We start from the raw sequence: 22,562 nt of genomic DNA on the forward strand, positions 1-22,562 counted from the left end.
CTGGTATCTCAATCCTGTTTAAAGTTCCCCAATAGGAAGCCGCAAAGGGATGACATCACGGCTTCCTATTGGCCCTCGGGACCTTTAAACAGCCATGTAGCGTACCCAGCCTCTTCAAAAAAGGTATGTATATTGGGAAGCAGGGGAGCTAAAATGAATGTGGTTCAGCGCTGACGACCCTCTGCTTCTGACCATTCCCGGGCGGAAATGCTACAAAGTGCTGTTATTTTAGTACATTAGACATTACGTTAAGTTTACTTATGTATTGTACAGGTAAACTGATCACAAATGTAAAAATGTTCTGCAGCTGCTAAAATGTTGCTTTAGGTCCAGATATTTGTATATACTGTAATTGTGTAGTCAAACCCTGTTTAAGATTTGTACCTATTCTACAATCTACGATGATACCAAAATTTGAGAAAGTTCTGTCAGCCTCAACCTCTTTTCTCAGGGGCGTGCAACACATCGTAGAACAAAGAGGATCAACCATCTAACCATATAATGACTTATCATAAAATAACCAGGCCATTAATAAATCCTCAACTTGCTTTCTTTTTGAACAAAAATGACCATCAAATAATATTTAATAGGCCTGTTAAAAATGGCCACCATAATGAATGTTCTCATAAAAATGGCTTTATCCCCTTCTATGGCAAAGGCAGAGCAATGCGTTGCCTCTCCTATAACAGAGTAAAAGGGATTAATATAATCTCTAATATTAGCTACTAAAAACTAAAGCTCATATATGAGCGGAACTGCATTAGGCAGTGAGGCATTTAAAGTGAGGTTTTTAAGTGATACAGTTAGACTACAGTTTGACTAGAGGTGACTGGGGACTGCTTCTTTCTGCAAACTCTTTAACTCAAGACAACAAATGGTAAGCTATTCAGATCACACTATGATCCCATGCTTGTTAGCCTGCATAGTTTAATCCCCCACCCCTTTACAACTTCTTTCACTGCAGCCTCTCCCAAAACGGACTGCACAAAACACTGAAACCCTGAATTGACCCTAGCATTGCAATGCAGCAAAACACATGACAAGGTACAGGTTCACCCCTGCTGTTTAGTCTGCACACACTCACTCTGCTCATAACAGCTCCATGCAACACTGCCTACCTCTGGCATCATGAACCTGCTATGTCTTCTAACTTTTTTCTTTCTCCTGGCCTCATGGAGATGTTACTCCCTCTATCCACTACAAACTCCTCCATCCTGGCCCGCACCTAACATCACCATACACCCTGGACTACTCAAAAGCCTTGCACTATCTACTGAATGTTGGTGGAGAACTCTAAAAACCAGCACACCAACCACTGCTCACTCTAATGGAAAACACCACAAATTTACAACTTGTAAACAACTACCCAAATTTCTTCTCATACTATTACTCTCTCTAGCAGGTGATATTGAAACTAACCCAGGTCCTCCCATTTCAGCTCTGTCCCATGCCCCTGAGAATTCCACCTTTAAATTCCAAAAAGGGCTATCTGTCGCCCATATAAACATCCGGAGCCTGCTGCCCAAACTAGACGAACTAAGGGCATGGTGCCTTATGCATAAACCCAAAGCCATCGTTCTTACAGAAACATGGCTATCCTCTAAAACCCCTGATGCAAATATTGCCATTCAGGGATACTCCATTTTTAGGAGAGATAGGTCAAAGAGAGGAGGAGGGGTGTTATTTTATATTGCAGACACCTTACAATTTACACTATTAAATTGCCCACCAAGTCCACCCTCTTTTGAAACTCTAGTTGGCAAAATCTGCCTCCCCTTTTCTAAGCCCATCTTGCTTGCTGGCATCTACCGCCCCCCTAAAGCCCTTCCACAATCCTTGACTGATATCACCCAATTTCTTGCCTCCATTTCCTCTCTGAATGAGAAGAGTGAGCTGCTAGTTCTTGGGGATTTCAACTTCAATTGGCTTGACCCTAAAAACCACAAAATCCAGATACAACTCAAGTCACTTAACCTATCGCAACTCATTTCCCAACCCACACGAATAAACCTGAAGTCGCATAACCATTCCTTGCTAGACTGGATTCTCTCCTCAAACCCCAGCAGAATCCAATCCTCTGGCATCCTTCCTGACATTTTCAGTGACCATGCAATAGTGTACTGTGTAAGGAAAATTAAACCGCCCCATTCAAGCCCCAAAGTTCTCCTAACTAGAACATTTAAAAACTTTAACCCACAACAGTTTCTGGATGACCTTACCAACTGCCCATGGCACAGAATCAATTTAATTCCCGACCCTGATTCTGCGCTCGACTATTTCCAATCCGAGTTCTTAAAACTCTGCGATACCCATGCTCCACTACGCAAAATAAGGGTACGGGGGGCCCACCTTCCATGGGTTACACCTGACCTTATAGCACTCTACCAGTTCAGGGATGCCTTGTGGAAAAGCTACAAAGTAACTGGCACTACCAAGGATCTCAATCACTACAGATGCCTGCGGAACGTGTGCACAAGGCAAACAAGGCATGCAAAAGCACAATATTACTCTGACAATCTCCTCCAGAATACATCAAACCCAGCTAATTTCTGGAAGGTTATCAACAATATATTCCAGCCTCCTAACCATCAACAACCAAGTAATATCACTAAGGGGGATATTACTCTGACAAACCCCACTGACATTGCAAATGCATTCAATGATTACTTTGTGGGGTGTGCCACTAACCTATTAGCGAAACGCAGCACAAACCCCAAACCTGAATCTCATCCTGGGAGTACCCCTATAGTCCCACCCCCTCCCAACACTGCCCACAATTTTCAATTTAGCCCAGTATCTGAAGAGGAGATTACACAAGCGCTCCTCAAACTAAAACTAAGCAGCCAATGTGGACCCGACTTACTACAATCTAGGTTCCTACGACTTGGTGCCCCAGCCATTGCCAAACCAATTGCGTCGATAGTCAACTCTATCCTGTCTGCAGGCCATATCCCTAAGACCTGGAAAACTGCCAGAGTTGTCCCAATCTTCAAAAGTGGGGACAAAAACACTGTCTCAAACTACAGGCCAATCTCACTTCTCCCAATTCTATCCAAAGTTATGGAAAAATGTGTCCACTCCCAATTAAGCGAGTTCTACACCAAGACAAATTTCCCTAGCCAATTCCAGTCTGGGTTTCGTCCCAAACACTCCACCGTAACTACCCTGCTAAAAGTTTGCAATGAAATCCAGTGTGGAATGGAACGGGGACAACTCACTGGTGCAGTATTCCTAGATTTTGCAAAGGCTTTTGACACAGTTGATCATGCTATCCTGCTTAACAAACTCCAGAGCTCTGGAATAGGGAAACATGCTTTAAACTGGTTTCAGTCCTACCTATCAGGAAGATCCCAACATGTGTCCATCTCAGGCTCTAACTCCAACCCCCTGGATATCACCTGTGGTGTCCCGCAAGGCTCTGTTCTGGGGCCCCTACTCTTCTCAGTGTTCATTAATGATCTTCCCACAGCTTGTAAGGAAGCCTCAATACACATGTATGCAGATGACACAATCCTGTATGCACACAGCCATAGCCTCTCTGACCTTCAACACATACTTCAGTCTGACTTTTTGAGACTCGAAAACTGGATTTCCCAAAACAAACTGTTTTTAAACACTGACAAGACTGTAACAATGGTATTTGGGACCAAGACTAAATTTGTAAAGCTTCCAGTGACTGAGCTCCTGATTAGAACCAACGCTAAAACCACCCTAACACCTGTCACTAGTTTTAAATACCTGGGCTTATGGTTTGACTCCCACTTAACATTCGGGATGCACATTGATACCCTGACAACCAAGACCTATGCCAAACTAGGGGTACTTTACAGGAACAAATCCTCCCTAAGTCTCCTGGTCAGAAAGCGTATTGCACAGCAGATGCTAATGCCAATTATTGACTATGGAGACATAGTATATGGCTCGGCTCCTCAAACCCACCTTAGCAAACTTGACACCCTCTACAATTCAATTTGTCGTTTTGTTCTCCAATGCAACTACAACACACATCACTGCGAAATGCTCAAAGAACTAGATTGGTCATCACTAGAGTCTAGGCGCAAAGTTCACCTTTCCTGTCTCACCCTCAAATACTTTCTGGGCAAGCTACCCAGCTACCTGAACAAGCTCCTCACCCCTACCACATGCAGTACCTATCACCTGAGATCAGACTCCAAAAGACTATTCATGGTCCCAAGACTCAACAAAGTATCCGGACGTTCCTCCTTCTCCTTCCGTGCACCCCAAAACTGGAACAACCTACCAGAGACTCTCATATCCACCACCAGCTTAAGTTCTTTCAAATCTAAGGCTGTCTCACACTTTAATCTGGTCTGTAACTGTTTCATACGCTCATAATATATATTTTCTTTAACTGTGCATGCAATGTCTTGTATATAAATGTATACCTTGTTCATTTATGTAACTGTATTTGTAACCATGTATTATTTGTTTTACTCTGTGCCCAGGACATACTTGAAAACGAGAGGTAACTCTCAATGTATTACTTCCTGGTAAAATATTTTATAAATAAATAAATATGAAGTATATATCCCATTCTGTGCTATTTGCCAAGAAGGTGTGAATTTAAAAGCCACTAATACAAATCCTACATTAATCAAAGACATTTTTCAAATGGTATAATTGTAAGGGACGTGGATAGGGGCTTCCCCATTACTGCAGCCTCTCCAGCAAACATTGTCAATGCACTGGTACTGTTATTTTAGATTATGGCAGGTAGGTTAATTCCCAACTAACCCATAAAATCATGTGAAGTATAGATTTTAATAATAATTTGAGTAATTTGCATTTGACTTCTTTTTCAGCAGCACACCTACATTAAAGATGACTGTGGAAGAAAAGCTGCCAATTGATGAACTGGAGTGTAAAATATGTTACCAGAAGTTCAACACTCATAGTCGTAAGGCCAAAATTTTGGATTGCCTTCACCGTGTATGTGCCAGATGTTTAACAAAGATACTTAATATAGGAGGTGGCTCCTCTTGCATTAGCTGTCCCTTCTGTCGCAATGAGACTGAACTGCAGGAGGACGAAGTTGCTGGACTTCCTGATGACACCAATATTATGACTAAGCTCACCGAGCAGGGTAAAAGACTCTGCAATGCAGACTGCAATGAGGTGGTTTTAACACCCCAAAATTTGGCTACTTCGAGTCCATCGCACGGCTCTTCAAACTGCTTAGTGATCACGATTATGGAAGTACAAAGAGACTCCACTCGGACACCAAGTCAAAATACGATTTCTGACTACTATGTAGAACATAGCCTCGACTCTGCTTCTGTAAGCTCACATGGTCAAATAGATCATGACCTTTTCTCTAAACTCTGCAACCATGTACCAAGAATACTAGTGTGGTTTCTTGGCTTTTTTTACTTTGGCTCACTCCCCCTTGGAATCTATTTGCTGGTAATTCAGAAAGTGACCCTTGGAATTGTGTGTGTTAGCCTTGTTCCCTCTAGTCTAACTGTATGCCTCGTGTATGGTTTCTGCCAATGTCTTTGCCAAGGAATGTGTGACTGTTCAAGAAGTTGACCAACACTGCTTCATCGAAATGAACATTTAGCGAAGTGCTGAATATTTTCACTGACTAATGGCATATTTATGACTTGTTTGCCAATCACAGCCTATTCTGGGTGAAGCCTTCAAGGTACTCCTTGTGAAATCATTCCAAAAGATATCACTGAATATGTATCTTTTTACACTGTGGTTGATCATTTATAACCGATGCTACAGAGTCTCTTACTTTGAGTTAAATGTCCATCAAAAGGAGTAATTTTGAAGTCTTAACACACATTTCGAGTGAAAGCCAATAGACTGTGGATTTTTTCTTTACTTTACTTATCACTAGTATGTATTGCTTAATGCTATTTTCCAGGTATTAACAATGAAGCAGTTCTAGATAAATCAAGATGAGGTAAGCTTTTTATTTCTTAAAAACATCTAAGCTAGAACTGTAGAAATACATGGTATAAAATGTAACGTTGTGAGACGGCATTCAGCTATGATCCAAATGTACTAAAATTATAGAGATGAACTATAAATTGTAATGCCTTAAAACAGCAAACCCGGCTGCTCGTTTCTTCACCCCACCCCACACAGTATTAGAAATTTGGGGTGACCCCAAGCTTAAAGTGGCACAGAACAACTCCAGGGACCTACCTGTTCCAGAGATACTTAGTTTCTCGGTGCCTGTTTCTCCTCCCCCTTTCAGGGTGATTCAAAATGGCCACCAAATTGCGTGCCAAAAGGAAGCCGCACCAGATGTAGTTGCAGCTTCCTATTTGATAGCCTGGGGTGCCATTTATAAAAAAAAATTTAAGTGCACAGGCACTGAAAACGGTAAGTGCCTCAGGAACCTGGGGGAAGTAGGGGGGTCCCTGGTGCTGATTGACAATATTTTCAGCTCCAGGAACCCCCCCAGTCCAAATACTCTAAAATGAAATGAGAAATGAAAAGTTACAACTACTGTAGATAACCCGATACCTCATATTGTGCTTATGTTATGAATGGGAGGGGGGAGGGGCGGGGGTGGAAGATTGCTGCGTTAAAGCTTAGCATCTTTAGTAAATATGACCCCATTGGTCTTCTATGTCTATCCCCCAATGGGGCAGATTTATAAACACAGAGCACATGCTTTATTTCTTCGCATACAGTATTGCTCTTGCAGTTATCGGTCATGTGCTATTTTGAGGTGAAATCGATCTACTTTTAATAAGGAATACAATAAAATTATCTATTCTTAAGATAAAACGTGTGTGATTACCAGTGTATGAACATAAGAACTGCCAATACTGGGTCACACCAAATGGTCCATCAAGTTCCCTGTCTCCATTATTTGCACATACTGGAAGCTCCTGGCTGATCGCAACAGCGCCTCACTCACACTCTGCATCCAGATGTGTCTATGCTGCTGGCATCAATTAATCAAGTATGCCCAGAGTAATGTTAACACTTTAACTGCCAGTGGGGCTAACAATGCAATTTTTGGCCAGGTCTTCTGGCAACAAAAAGTTTAAACCTTCCACCTATATTGTGAATACAAGTAAAATAAAACATCAGGCACACGTTCCTAACTCATATCACATGAAGTTGAAAAAATATAACCTTATAAAAGGTATGTTGCATCACTGGGCCAGAACATCTTGCAGCATGTTGCAGATCACTGAATAGATTAATAAGAATGAATTCACCGAAACATAGCAGCGATGTTCTTCACTCCTCACACACCAAATGAGCCAGGGTGAGGCGCTTTTACCCTCTATTATTACAGAGAACTGCACATAGTAATTGGCTAGGCATGAGTAACACCCCACGGGATCATGGTTTGTTAAGCAGCATGTTCATCATCTTTCAAAGATTATTTTGTATATTCACAAAAAGGCAAAATGGCATTGACCTAGCAAGGTTATACATCAGACTAATGGTATACAAAAAGTTAGTATCAACACAATAACTCATTATGCAGCGGTTAAAGTTGCTTTTAAATGGGACTAATTTGGACAAGGACCCAAATATTGAATATAAAAGGGCCCTTAGTTTGGTACAATTCGGTTTACTTCACTGCTTTTCCAAAGCCTCTCTCCAGCATTAAAGCATGAGATGATGAGATGACACAGATATTCAATTTCTCTGGGTATTTAAGTGGACTATGTATTAACATAAAGAAAAATGCGTTTTGACACACTGCACCATGTCTGGCTCATGGCTGTATCAAATCTAAGAGATGAATATCCAGTTTTGTTACCATCTGGCACAAATTGTTAGCCAGATAGTATTACAAACCTCAACCCTAGTAGGTTTACTAGCACAAAGACAAGGGAAAATGCTGCTATATTTCTATGTGTCTAAGGTGTGTTTGACCTTATTTGGACTCTATCGGACTTTCATATCTTCCACAAACAGAAGAGATAGAATTCCAGAGTTGTTTAGCAAGAACAGACAGTGGGACATTCTCAGCTTAGCTGGACAAATATAAATATAAAAAAATTCTTGGATATTTGGAGCAATTGTTATGCTCCAGAATTATATCATACTTTTGCTTTGAAGCCTGACCTGAGATTTTTTTATATGTGCTGTTCGATTCATTTTGCTTTTTAATGCACTATTTTCAACTCCAGTAAAATTAATTTTCAAACCCTGTTTACATTTACAGTACTGTTTAATTTCTGATAATATAAATGGCACAAACCGCTTCAAGTTTTTGGAGTATTTAGGGGGTCATTCATTAATCTCCGATAGCGGCAATCGGGGCACTTTCACATTGAAACTCCCATACACTTCAATGGGAATTTCCATGCAATAGTGCAGCAATTGGCATGATCGAACTCCTATTATGTAGTGGCTGTGTATGAGAATATGTGTATGAGAATATATATATATATATATATATATATATATATATATATATATATATATATATAAAAAATACATACATATAATACATACATATTTCTTTCTTTCATACATATGCCGTTTATCCCCAAATTTGCACCACTTTTGCGTGGAGACATATAGGCCAAAATATCAGGATTTCTATTTGTGCTCCTACAGTAGATATAGTGGGTGTCACTTTGCTTTTTAATACATCTCTTAAATGTTCATCTGCCATAGAGTGGTCTATTCAAACAAATAAACATGTATAAATAGACTCACACACAGCTGTTTGGTGTTGTCACTTAATTTCCAAGTTGATGTTTACACAACTGTCTCTCTTTTTCTTGCCTATTATATTATATCATCGTTGTAGAGGTAACAGTCATTAACTACATTCTTTGAGTATGGAGGAAAAGGCGATTAAATGTTCTTTTTGACAGGAAAAAAATAAATCTGTATTTAAAAAGGAAGGTATTTTGATAAAACAAGTCCTGAAGATTAGGCGTCTTTAATGAGTCCTTAGAATTTGTTTTCTTTACCAAGCCTATTTTCATGAACAAAGGTAAAAAATGCACTTAATGTATTTTACTTCTACAACGACGATATACGCCACGACGATGATATACGACGACTGATCATATAATTTCTAACAGACCGACAGTACTATGAAAAGCAATGTTCCTTCCAGCCAATACAGTCATATGTTTCCCACAGCTGAGCTGATCTAGATTAGCGCACTTCTCATAGTATACATGAAGGAGAGACCTGTGAGGTTTCAAAACAACTGTACACTATAATTACATCTATGAAGGACTCTCAAGCTGCTCCATTAAAAAGGTGTCAATTTTTTTACATCAACTTTGTACGATAAAAAAAAAAAAACCCCTTAAAGCTGCAGTTCAGTCAATATCCTGCATGTGTTTTTTTTTTAATAAATCAGTTCTGTAGTAAGAAAAAATACTTTTAGCATTTTCTGTTTTTAAAAAAACAACTTTGAAAGACCAATTTTCTTGTATTCTATTTTAACAGCCATTTGCTAAGGCACTGCCCCTTCATGTCCTGTCACAAGCCCTGGCACACCCCTTTGTCAGCCCTGCCCTCCCTCTAGCACATGTCAGTGCAGAATTGCTCATGAATATTCATGAGCTTCCACTGACAGACAAGCAGAATATAAACAGATCCCTTCACTAATTATGTCACCAAATTTCGACCTATCAATACATGGAGAACGAATTGACCTGCAGCTATACATTTCTTTAGGTAATTAGAGATTGCACACATAAAACTATTGAAGTAAAAAAAATAATAATAAAAAAAAAAAAAAAGACTGAACTGCAGCTTTAAGGATTTTAATGACATCTGTTCCTATTATTAAATACAAATATAAAGCCATTTAGTTTAGATTTCTACTACTAAATTCTAGAAAAATCAAGATTACCCATGCACACAAACAGTACTGCCATGAATAACTCAATCTCAAATTCCTGAGAAGCACCAAAATAAATTAAATAACTCCTGGAGGATCCAGCCGTGTGCTAATCTGCAATACGCTGCTCAACCCTCTTGCTGTGGGGAAAACACAAAGTGGTTAATTTCTGCCTCTCCGGTATTCTGGAAGATCGCTTATGTAAACATCTTTTTGAGACCAATTCATGGTTAACGTGCAATCACATACAATTATGTTATGTGGGCTGACAATTTCCATAGCAACGGTATCATGGGTCATATGCGTATTTTGCCCCAGATGCACAGTTAGGCAATTAAAAATGAGAGAAATCTCAATCTTTAGTCTTGGTAATTTTAGATTAATCATTTTAAAAGAAGAGTGGCTCAGAGACTAAAAACACGGACACTGAACTGATGACACAGAGTTTGAAGCAGGGGAACCTGGTTCAATTCCTGGTGTCGGTTCCTTGTGACCTTGTGCAAGTCACTTTATCTCCTCCGTACACTGTCAGCGCCATAGAATCATTTTTTTATCATTATAGAATACCTGTCGAATCATATATTCTATTTGCATTATTATAATACATAACAGTGCAGAATTCAGTAGGTACCTAATTAGAAATCAATGTGACAGGTCCCAATATCCCAAGTGTGCCAAGAAAATGTAGATATATTAAGTAAGTGATCAGAGCAAGGAGTGTAGACCAGGGGTAGCCAAACTCCAGTCCCCACCAACAAGTCAGGTTTTAAGGATATCCCTGCTTCAGCACAGGTAGCTCAATCAGTGACTCAGTCTTTGACTGAGCTACAGTACTGATTGAGCCACCTATGCTGAAGCATGGATATCCCCAATACCTGGCCTGTTGATAGCCTTTCAGGACTGGAGTTTTGGCACCCCTGGTGTAGACCTTACAACCCTATACTTTCTAACTTCAGCATACACTCCATGTCAGATGGAGATGCTCTGTGGGAATCCTGCTAAGTATCTGTATAATGTCATATGGTGTATGTATGAAAAGTACACAGCACTTTTAATAGACGTGTTAAATGGCTGATCCCTTTACTTTTTGAGACACCAGGACTGGAGCTAGAGTCGGCGCCACATGTCCCCTCCGGGTGATGGAGCAATCAGTAGTAGCAAAGCATGGCTGTGGGTAGCAGTAAGGATGTTGCGTGACAGAATCTTAGCAAGGAGATCGATATCAGATTTATGCTCATAAAAAGTAAAAAAAGAAACAATAAATCATCTTGATTTCAATGCTTATTTTGTATTACAGAAGTCATTTGCTTTTACTGTGGAATAATGAACGTCATTATTGCTGTAAACCAAAATTCACACCCTTTGTTGTACAAGCATAGAAGGATTTCTAAACCCTAAGTCTTTTCAGTACAAAAAAAGTCTCTAACAATACAAGTATAATTATTTTCAGTACAAAAAGATGGTTAACGGAGGGCTATGTTATTAGTATTTATTTAAGGCAGTGCTAGACAAAAATAACATTATCCTTCATAGGAGAGGTTACGTTCAATGTTTCATTTCCTGACGTATGTCTGAATTGTGTAAAAACCAACTGAATGGGTTTTTTCTTTTTTCTAATGTGCAGAATAAACCAGAAACTTAATCTATATTTCACTTTGGAATGAGACTTTTTCCCATGTCGCAAACCCAAATGCAATTTCACACCTCACCGGCACCTGAAATGGTTGGGAGTACTTCTGTGACAGAACAGGTAGCAGAGTATGGAAAGTTTGCATTGCTCATTCTAGGCTGAGATGAGGAATGAGAACCACGGCTAAAGTTACTGAAGTAGAGTGGGTGGTATGACAAAGACTTCCTGTTTTTGGCATTATAAACAACACGCCCCATACCATTTATAGACATTATTTTAACAAATCAGTCCTGCTACTTTGAGTTGCATGTTATATTGAATATTCAGTCCTAAATTATAGCTGTACGAGAGGCTGAATCCTACGTATATCCCTACAGATAGATTTTGGATTTCAAAGTGTAAGAATTTTCCTAATACTATTTCCATCATTCCCCAGAGCTCAGGGACACGGGAGAGCTAACAATTGTTGAATGACAAGTCCGTGAATTATAGAGAAATTCTCTCAATGGGCTTTCTCCCATAAAACACTGTTCTACACGTTAAATGGAAGCTTACCTTCACCTTCTCTTCTAGCCGCCCCAAACGTATATTTCCCTGCATCATCTTCTTTAAAACACCATGCTTTTCTGCTTCCAAACCTTTTGCCTTTGAAAAGAAAGTCAAAAATAATTTTAGACTATAAGAATATATTAATCCAAAATCAAAGAAACTTACCAAAACATTACAAATATGATGTAATTAAGCCACTGTAAAGATGTATTGATAACATTTATATATGTAGGTAAAACTGGCAATATGTAGTTGTAAATGATATAATTTAAATAGCACCACCTGAAAACCTGGTGAGTACACGTTAAAAATAAGGAATATTATATTACTTTTCAAACCATTGCAACGTAGTAACACATGAATAATTAGACACCCCAAGGTTATTATTTGAAAAAGGGCCAAGGAACACAAAATCAATGCACTGACATTTCAAAAGGTGAATAATATACATTGTTGCTATGAAGAGAATAATTTAATTTTGTGTTTCAACACAAAAGTTTAATCTAAAAAAGGACTAGATCATTATACTTGAATGGCTGCAAAATAACACGCATTCAGTTCAGTGACATTAAAAGGGAAATTTGCTTTGATGTTCAAGTCTAAATGTCATAGTGACTTAAGTCAAATGCAAAGTAAATAATTAATGTATCAATATTTCCCTTCTAAATATCGCTTTATTAAGGTTTGCCTCAAAAGCAATTTATACGCAAATAATTGCACCGTTTAAGTATATTAATTAGCATGGAAGTGAAATACACTAGAGATGGGGTGCGCAAACTGAGGGGCGCAACAGGTACGTGCGGCGCTTACAGAGGCCCCGCGCTGTTCCCCACAACATTTAAAATAAATGCCGGGGAGCACGCTAGGCCTCTAACTCTCTCTTACCTGCTCTCTGGCAACGTGTCGCCATGTGATGCCCCGGGGTCAAATGGCAAAGCGTTGCCATGGCAACCCGGTGTCAAATGATGTCGTATGACGCCGCCCATGCCAGAGAGCAAGTGGGGGGGTGGGGGGTGCAGGGGCCAGAGCAGGCAGGGGGGCGCAAATAGGAAAGTTTGCGCACCCCTGCACTAGAGCAGGGGTGGCAACTACAGTTCTCCAGGGCCACCAAACATTTCAGATTTTAAGGATATCCCTGCTTCAGCACATGTGGCTCTATCAGTCCCAACCTCAGTACAAGTGGCTCAATCAGTGGCTCAGTCTTTGACTGCACCACTGATTGTGCCACCTGTGCTGAAGCAGGGATATCATTCAAACCTGACCTATTGGTGGCCCAAGAGGACTGGAGTTGCCCACCTCTGCACTAGAGTCAAGATGTGAACGGGAACCTCTGCAAAAGTAAAGACACGATAAAGTAATGCAATAATTCAGAAACACTGGCTAAGGTTATATCTTGTTGAAATACAATTTCTCATCCAACCTATGTAAGCCACATCATCCTATTATTGTCTGCCTTGTCTATATAAAAGAGAAACAATCTGGCACACAGCACGCACCATACTATCACGCGTGTGCATGTATTTGTTACAGTAATTACAGCACATGCAGCATGACCACCAGGGCTGGAGCAGCGGCTCAGTGAGTAAAACACATGGACTCAGAGCAATGACACAGTGCAGGGGAACCTGGTTCAAATCAGCTCCTTGTGAGCTTGGGCAAGTCACTATCTCCCTGTGCCTCCGGCACCAAAATCAGATTGTAAGCTCACCTGGGCAGGGACCTGTGCCTGTAACATTCCTGTGTGCTGCGTACCACGTGCTATACTGTAATTGGCACACTTTGAGTCTGATTGAGAGAAAAGCGCTATATGAGATCAAATTAGTATTATTTATTAATGATAAGCCTATAACATGGCCCATATACATTGCTTATGTTGTCTTTTTCTATTTCCCATCCACTGTAGTATTTCTATTTAATGTTCTGCAGACTTTTTCACTATTGCAAAAGAAGAGCAAAGATCACCATAAATCGTTCACGGTTTTACTAGTCATGTTAGTATGAGGCATAACTAAGGGTAAGCACGTTTTAACGTTATTAGACGGTAAAACTAGTGGTTTTACCATCCAGAAATTGTATTGTGTGGATTTGATGTTCTCAAGATTTCCATAGGGAGCATCTTTTAGCTGCTAGGTAACCTTAAAATAGATATCAAAGCACAAAACATCAAAGCAAATACACTTTTCAGCAAATAACGTCACTGCGAATAGATGTGGCTCTCGGCAGAGAATTGCTGCTTTCCATCTGTAATGCCAGATTCTATTAAGCATGTTAGGTTCTGTAATCTATCAAGAGCACAGCCTGTAACATTTCCCTTTCCTACCGCCACAAATACATTGCATGAGAATATCTTGTCTTCACAAAATAGGGGGGGGGGGGATGTATTCTATTTTACACGTTGTCCATTTAATATCTGGTGCAGCGTTTACATGCTATCAGCTTGTCTGAGACTTTAAACATCAATATTGTTTTAAATATGTTTCCAATCGGTTACTATAGAACCCAACATTTTGGGAGGCCATTGTAATTTGTGCCTTAATTGTAGATTTGTTTGTTTGTGATACCTTATTATGGGACCAACAAGCGAGTTCATTATTGTAAAAGTTTGGACAAAGTTTTTGAAACTCCATAGGTCTCTTTGTGTGCAGTGTGAAGAAAGGACCTGTAAAGTTTTGATAATTATGTACACACCTTGAGTACTCTTTTGTTAATCCATTATTAGGTATCATAACCGATGATGAATCTGCACTACCGCAGACTCCCAAGCTACTAGAACTTTGCACTGTTTTGATTGTAATTTTAGTTTGCTGTGCTCCTGAAATTAACATAAATTGCTGAAATGCTTTAAACAGCCATTAGTAGTTAAATTATATTAACAATAAGAATCTATAGGAATATCTGTCTGATGTGTAAGTCCTTTTGGAACTCGAATTTTATGTTATTAGTTCCTGTATGTAGCCACATTATTGTCACTCACATAAGTTACGGGCCTGCTAATTTGGCAATTTTAAAATTGCATGTATGTACAACTCTGAAATGTCTTAATCTGTGGCATCAGCTTTAAAAATTAGTTGTTTTTTTTTGGTGCACACAAATGGGCTGTGCGAGGCATACAGATGTTAATGGTGATATGTACTAACAAAAAAAGTTCCATGCTCCCCCCTCCCCAAAAAAAGTATTAAGTGCATCTAAACAAATTGCAAAAGTAATGATGACATGATTAGCCGAACACAAGAGGACAATAGTTATCTAAAGTAACAAGTTTCCAAGACCCCTTGGGGGAGAAAGAACGATCAATTTTTTCCTGACTTAACCTTTCTGAGAAAGCAAATTACATAGTTGTGATGTTTTTATTTGTCCTGCACGGCACAAAAGAAACGAGAGAATAGAAAAAGGAACATGCAACAACAATTTAAAGATAATACTAATTCAATAGGGGCAAGTGTCTAAGTTGGAAAACCCCTAAGCTACCCCATAAGGATACTGAAACCAGGACAAAGAAGACTATACACCAGTAGAAGTAACACAATTATACATTAGAATGAAAATACAGTACAAAATGGTGCAATATAGAAAAATATTAGAGCCACAAGGCAAATATCATTATACAATTGAGAAAAATATTAGAAACAGAGATGCAACATACCCTTGGGGTGGGGACCGGGCAGAACATTTCAGGGTACATGACACAAACAAAAAAATGCAATTGGTTAAATCCTTACAAGGTAAATTAAGTGATCCCGTTCCTCAGCAATGCTCTCTGACAAAGTTATCAGGTTGGCTAAATACTGATGAGCTGCAACTTCCTTTTCCATGGCGTCTTCAACTTGTTGCTTCAGCAGGCCAATCTTTTTCTGAGACTTTCTGCAAAAAAAAAATGTGTATCGGTGTATCAGTTTACACGTGTGGATCATATTAGCAGTAAACACCCTCTATGCCCATTTAGGTAACGAAAAGAAAGACCTACAAAAGCACGAGCAGCATGGTGGCGTGGTTCACACCGGGACATTGCATTAGAGATGTTAGGATGTGTCCACTTGCCATGTACAAAATATTTTAAAATCTCCCCAAAAATATTAGCTCAATAACTGTCTCAAGTTAAAAAATAATAGTTATAGAGACAACATGATTAATAAGGAGATTAAGTCTATTTGTCTTTCTGCAATTAAATATACTAAAACAGCACACTTGCTAGTAGAATATCCAATTAGGAAAAAGTGGCGGAGCACTGTGAGAACAAGTGAATAAGAAGGGGGGCCTACAAACCTTGAATAGGTTAAAAAATACTTTTTTTGATCCGGCAACATCAGGAGAAAAAAAGATGTAACACTCGGACGCGTTTCGCGCTACTGCGCTTTGTCAACGAAGCGTGAAACGCGTCCGAGGGTTACATCTTTTTTAATAAAGGTATTTTTTAACCTATTCAAGGTTCGTGGGCCCCCTTTCTTATTCACTTGTTCTCACAGTGCTCCGCCACTTTTTCCTATTTGGATATTCTACTAGCAAGTTTCTTCAGCGTGATGCACGTGGATCAACAGGACTGTTCAGAGTGTACCGGTCGTGAGTAATCCTGTACTCTTTTCTGACTTGGGAGATCATGTGTATTAAGTGTGTGTCGCTCTAGGGAGTCATTCCAGGCACTTGGATAAAACAGATTGTTCATATACAGACTTCATTGTCCATACTCCTCATCTATGAGCTTATTCATATACACAAACACATTGGTATACACTCTGGCTTATATGGTCCTTCTTTTAATACAAGTGACTTATCATCTTATGGTATTCATGGAGTTTGAGCACTGACACAAAGAAGACTGGTTTCTTACCACTATTGCTAAACAGCACACTTGTTTATAGACTTGGTAATGGTGAAAACCCACCAAAAATGTACTTTTGAGCTAAACATACACACACACACACACACACACACACACACACACACACACACACACACACACACTAAACAAAACGAGTGGCGAATTATAAGTTCTAGCCTATTAAAAAGAAAAACAGCACAGAATCTACTGATTTAGTGTTTAGCATAAATTTTAAGGATTACTGATGTATCAGAGACATTTTATTGGTATTAACAGGTATTCTCTTTCCCAGAATCCTCTGCGTGTTTCTCCTCGCTGTTTATAGGCCCTCCTACCCAAATAAGGCCAGTGATATCAGACTGGAATGAAAGCTTTATCTGATTTGATCTGCCATGTTGTTCTATCCCAGTCAGCAAGGATTTTCAGAGAAACGGACTGCCAAATAAAAATACATTTAAGAGGGAGCTACGTGAATGTGGAGGGAAAAGGTAAGCAATCTCTAAGGGAGGCATTTCTTGGGTATAAAGGTGCCATTTAATGTAATAGCCATATAAGGCCAATGAAATAGTTTTTCTTGCATAGAGACGAGTTAATCACTTGCATTCTGAGCTTAACACTTGTTTATAGATAGCAGCCAACATTTTCTCCAATACAAGGGTAAGCAAAGAAGGGTGGGGGGCCGCGTTCGTCCTCTCTTCCATGAAGTAACAAAGGAGGGAGAGGGAGTAGGGGGTATGAGACCTCTTATTGGACCAACAAGTAGTTTATATGTTCACGCTTTCCAACCTCCCAGGGTCAGCGTTGCCCGATGAAGGACCTGAGAGGTTGGAAAGCGTGTAACGTATCAACTACTTGTTGGTCCAATAAAAGGCATCATACCCGCTCCTCCCTCTCCCTCCTTTGCATCTACTTCAATACAATACAGATAAGTAAAGCAAGTTAGGTTTATAACACAGATTGCATGCACACATTTATAAAAACAATGACAAAGCCTCAAGTCAAAAACAAACCTATTAGATTTTTTCACCATTTCCACTTCAGCTTCCAGGGTCTTGTTGTCTGCTATTAAGTCATTTCTCTCTAGAAGAAGGCTCTTCTTTTGGGCTTGTAGAGCTGCCATCCTGTCCATCATATCCTCTACTTCAGTCTTCCTTTTATTTCGCTCTTGTTGAAGTTGACTACAGGAAACAGAAAATGAGCATATGAAACATTCATCTATTTTATTTGTGAGACAGAAATGACATATTTTCCCACGCGAGATTACATTTTGTGCTCAATTTAAAGCATTAAAATGCAGAATAGCAAAGAAACGACCATACTTAATTACCATTAGAACAAACGTTTACTTTGTTTAAACATTTGTGTAACTGTTCTCTTTAAAGAACCCACAAGTATTGCATTTTTGAAGATCCTTATATAAGGCAAAGATAAAATTTCTAGGAATACAGCTAGAGAAGATGAACCATGCATCTAATTAGACATCATGGCCTTAAGGTTGGCACAGCGTTAATAATTAAGTATGGGCACCTACCCAAAAGCAAATCAATAGCTGGCAGTGTAGTAACTGCATATTTTATTAGTACAAACTAGAGGTCATGCTAAACAATAGGAGATCTAACAATGTCATTGTGTAGCAGTTGTAGTTTTGTTATTGAATGAGGAATCTACACAGTTGTATATATCTTGACTGGGCACAAACAGAGAATGGGTCACCCACCCCATCATATTTCTGTTTAACTCCAAGCAGGTTAATAATGGAGGTGCTGCGACTAGCAAATGGGGGAAATAATTTGAATGGATTTCAATTTGAATTATGCTGAATAAGGTCTCCTTTTTTCAGCCAGAATGGAGATATTTAATTTTCTCCAGTGCCAGACATCAAAACATTACCCTGTGGGAGGCACAGTGTTAGTGGAGTGAGCCGCGACGGCTGTGTAACAGCAGGATAAATCCTATTGGGAACTACGTGAAAAGATTGTGAAACATTGTAAAAAAAAGAAAGGAAAAAAAAGGAAATTAAAACATCTAATATATGGATTTTGTTTGACCGACAGTCCTTACATTCAGTAACAAACACATAAATATTTTTGCCTAGTTAAAAAAAAAAAATTATGTTCATTTTGTCACATTATACCATGTAAATAAAAAACATATAAAACAATGATTGTGCAGTATTGTGATTATATATAGACTTGATGTGAATCTTGGCTCTGGGGGAGAACCTACTTACAGCAACAATAAAGGAAATTCGCTTTTGTCTGACTCAGTCAGATAGGAAGGGAGTGTTGAAATTTCTTTTAGGTGTACTTTATCCCCACTCGGTCATCACACAGGTAGTATAATCCAGAGATGATAATACTCGAGTCCCAATACGGTATATGTGGACAGAAAGCAGAAACAGCCCGATGGTGCAGGTTGCAAAAAATAGGGTTTATATACGGTAGGAGTTTAAGACATGTACTCACACTTTGTATAATAGAACCATGTACATAAAGGTATCTTTAGCGCTCGATATTCGCGCCCACTGTAGTGTTGTCTCCCCGTCCTCCTCTATCTCCAGTCGTGCCGCCGGCAATAGCGTCTGACGTCACTTCCCTCTCGCGTCTATCCGCATCCAGTGGAGGTAGACTGTGACGCGCTGGGAGAGGATCCGCGGGAGAATTCAAACGTCTGGAGTCTTCTCTTCAAAGCAGCTGCAGCTTGATGAGTTGGCTCTACGCGTTTCGCTGTGGCATACAGCTTCGTCAGGAGCGTCATGACGTATTGTGTGGGCGTCATATATTTATACGATATTAACTAATTGGCTTCTCATTGTCAATCTCATTGAGCTCGTTAGTACATAAATTAACCCACAGGTTTGCCTTTACATAGGCACAAAAGTCTCTGTGGTCCAAAACATAAACTCACTATCATGCTATAATTTATAGTTCAAATACACATGGTACAATCTTTAATAACATTCATAATAAAAAATTCTTATACATATAGTTAGGATAATTATTTAAAAGTTCTGATTTTCCTGGAAGGTTTGAGAAGTATCCTGTTGGGTAACATCTTTTATTTCACTTTTCATAGCACTGATTATTTAAAAGGATATTGTGGCGCCTAGGCAAGTCATTTAAGTACATTTTGTCACATTGCCACAGCGTTAAACTGCTCTATTTTAAAAAAAATATTATTTATAGGATAGATAAGTGGAGGGACAAAATAGGATATCTGCACGACATGCCTGATAATAATCTGTTCATTTCGATGTATGTGTAATGTATTTTAAAGTAAAATTAATGTAACAGCGTTTCTTATTGCCATTGGAATTTAAATGCCAGTCACGGTGACCATGTGCCAACATATGTTTGTGCAACAGCTCGGGTATGGAGTAGCTTCAGCCCCACTAGAATATAAGGGAGCCGAGACCAGAGACTACAAATAGTCATTTATTTGCACCAAATGTGAAAAAAGTCTTAGTGATGTTATTACTCGTACACACCATTCTGTACACAACAGATGTGTATGTAGAAGATAAATGAGATTGGCATCGCCATAAAACAAACAACTATGACGATCTCACATGTGAGAAGTTATACTGTAACTACCCCAAAGCATCTCAAACTCTCCACAGTCAATATAACTTATAACTTTCACAGCTCTGCTTTACAAGAACAACGCGTTTGCATGAAATTCATCAAGATTATATATTTTTTCTAAAGTAAAAGATGTTGTTACTTGCATGTTGCCCTTGAATGTAATGAATCACTGAACAAAATCAAATCAATAGTGATTCTCCAGGATCTTGTAACTTATTGAGAGAGGATGTTCACTATGTTTATTGTAGGTTTGCAAATAATCTTGTAGGTCTGTGTATATTACACTTAAAACAGACCTGAAATGACCACCAATAGCTAATATTGCTCTTAAAGCTGCAGACCAAGCAATATCCTACATGTATTTTTTTTAACATATCAGTTATGTACTATGAGTAAATACATGTAGCATAAAAAAAAAAAATATTCCATGACATTTTTAATGTATTAGTGTTACAAGCATCATTTGTTTCTATAGCAACCATTTACAAAGTCACATCCCCTTCCTCTTCTGAAACAGGCTCTGGCACACACCTTTTTGAGCCTTGCCCTCTCTCTAGCAGTGCACCAATTGTATTTAGTGACTACCTGGTCACATGATCTTCCCCACAGAACTTTGCATCTTTGGTCCTTTTCTGCTGCACTGACAGACATTTAGTGAAAACCCCAAGCCGAATCTTCGCCGATCGATCACAGGAGAACGGATCGATCTGCAACTTAGCTAATTACCTATTATGGTGTGGATTATATTGATGCACAAAGTAAAGGGGAAAAAATGTACAAAAAAAAATATATGTCAGCTTGGACTGCTACTTTTAAAGACAAGTGAATATCAAAGACAAAGAAAGTTGGACCATGGATGAATATGATAATACAGACTTCCACTATTCTGTTCGCTGATTCAAACTCAGAGTAGAAGTGTATACGTTCCCAGAAACATTGTGGTGTTCAGTCTATCATTTCAAATTAGAATCTAGCTTGTTTATTAATTCGTTTTTGATTTAGAGCACTATTATTGGGACAATTCTGCACAATAATGTAAGTGTTATTAGCCTATTTACTAGTGAAGGGCACAGAAACACTGCAGATTGTAAAAACCAACTGTAGATTACTTAATGGAATGGAAGATTATAATATGCTGACAGGCATCTTAATTGTAACGTAAATATGAAGTATGTTAGTTCTCAGTGGAGTCAATACAATTATTTTTAGACTTCAATTAAAAGTACAATGTCTTATCTACTACAATAAAGAAATATGCACTTAGTAGATTTGATCAGAAACATGTTTGATGTTTGTGTAGGAAAATGAATGCATCTTTAGCAGGATGACTGATGAGACAAAGCACAGGAAAATGGTTACGTGTTGTAGATGCAGAAGAGGCAATTTTAAGCACCAGGCCATTATGGTCAAATGCAAACAGACATTGTAGCTCAAATCATTTCTAATCTTAACCTTTCATCTCTGTCAATGGGGTGAGCTATTTCATACATAAACGTGAAGCAGTAGAATGTTGATTGAGACATTACCGATCATTACCCAGAATGAGGAACCATACCTTTTTAATTCATTCACCATAGCAACGTGCTCTTCCACCGCTACTCTGCCATCCATGTTGGCTTTTAGCTCATCATATTTCGAGCGTAAAGCTTCCTGCTGTTTCTGAATTTCTAGCAGTTCTTCCTGTTTGGCTTCTAAACCCATTAGCTGTTTTGTTAATCGGGAAACTATGAACAAGGAGAAGGTTTATGTTAACCTATTACAATGAATGTGCCACACATAACAAAGTCACTTCTCCCTTTTACTCTTATAATGAATGTGCCACACATAACAAAGTCACTTCTCCCTTTTACTCTTATAATGAATGTGCCACACATAACAAAGTCACTTCTCCCTTTTACTCTTATAATGAATGTGCCACACATAACAAAGTCACTTCTCCCTTTTACTCTTATAATGAATGTGCCACACATAACAAAGTCACTTCTCCCTTTTACTCTTATAATGAATGTGCCACACATAACAAAGTCACTTCTCCCTTTTACTCTTATAATGAATGTGCCACACATAACAAAGTCACTTCTCCCTTTTACTCTTATAATGAATGTGCCACACATAACAAAGTCACTTCTCCCTTTTACTCTTATAATGAATGTGCCACACATAACA

General features: G+C 38.9%; 2 protein-coding genes across 7 annotated transcripts in view; one reads left to right on the forward strand and one right to left on the reverse strand.

Moving 5' to 3' along the window:
* The window catches only part of CEP89 (centrosomal protein 89), a 91,046-nt gene that overhangs the window by 35,686 nt on the left and 32,798 nt on the right, over positions 1–22,562 (reverse strand). For all 4 annotated transcript variants that reach the window (XM_075576353.1, XM_075576355.1, XM_075576352.1 and 1 more), the window contains 4 exons: positions 21,952–22,120; positions 17,823–17,990; positions 15,716–15,857; positions 12,003–12,092 (listed from right to left, as the gene is read on the reverse strand). In XM_075576353.1, the coding sequence (XP_075432468.1) occupies positions 12,003–12,092; positions 15,716–15,857; positions 17,823–17,990; positions 21,952–22,120 (569 nt within the window). The remainder of the gene's footprint in view (positions 1–12,002; positions 12,093–15,715; positions 15,858–17,822; positions 17,991–21,951; positions 22,121–22,562) is intronic.
* The window catches only part of LOC142469746 (E3 ubiquitin-protein ligase RNF182-like), a 38,489-nt gene that overhangs the window by 9,869 nt on the left and 6,058 nt on the right, over positions 1–22,562 (forward strand). Inside the window, exons 2-3 of one of the 3 annotated variants that reach the window (XR_012789076.1) lie at positions 4,827–5,932; positions 17,105–17,300. Coding sequence is in view for 1 of the 3 variants with exons in the window: in XM_075576360.1 (XP_075432475.1) it covers positions 4,843–5,550 (708 nt within the window). In the remaining 2 variants the exon portion in view is untranslated. Of the gene's footprint in view, positions 1–4,823; positions 8,354–17,104; positions 17,301–22,562 lie in introns of those variants that run through there. The other 2 variants (XR_012789075.1, XM_075576360.1) reach the window with 2 other exon arrangements.

The sequence above is a fragment of the Ascaphus truei genome, chromosome 19 (assembly GCF_040206685.1).
Source record: "Ascaphus truei isolate aAscTru1 chromosome 19, aAscTru1.hap1, whole genome shotgun sequence".
Classification (NCBI taxonomy): Eukaryota; Metazoa; Chordata; class Amphibia; order Anura; family Ascaphidae; genus Ascaphus; species Ascaphus truei.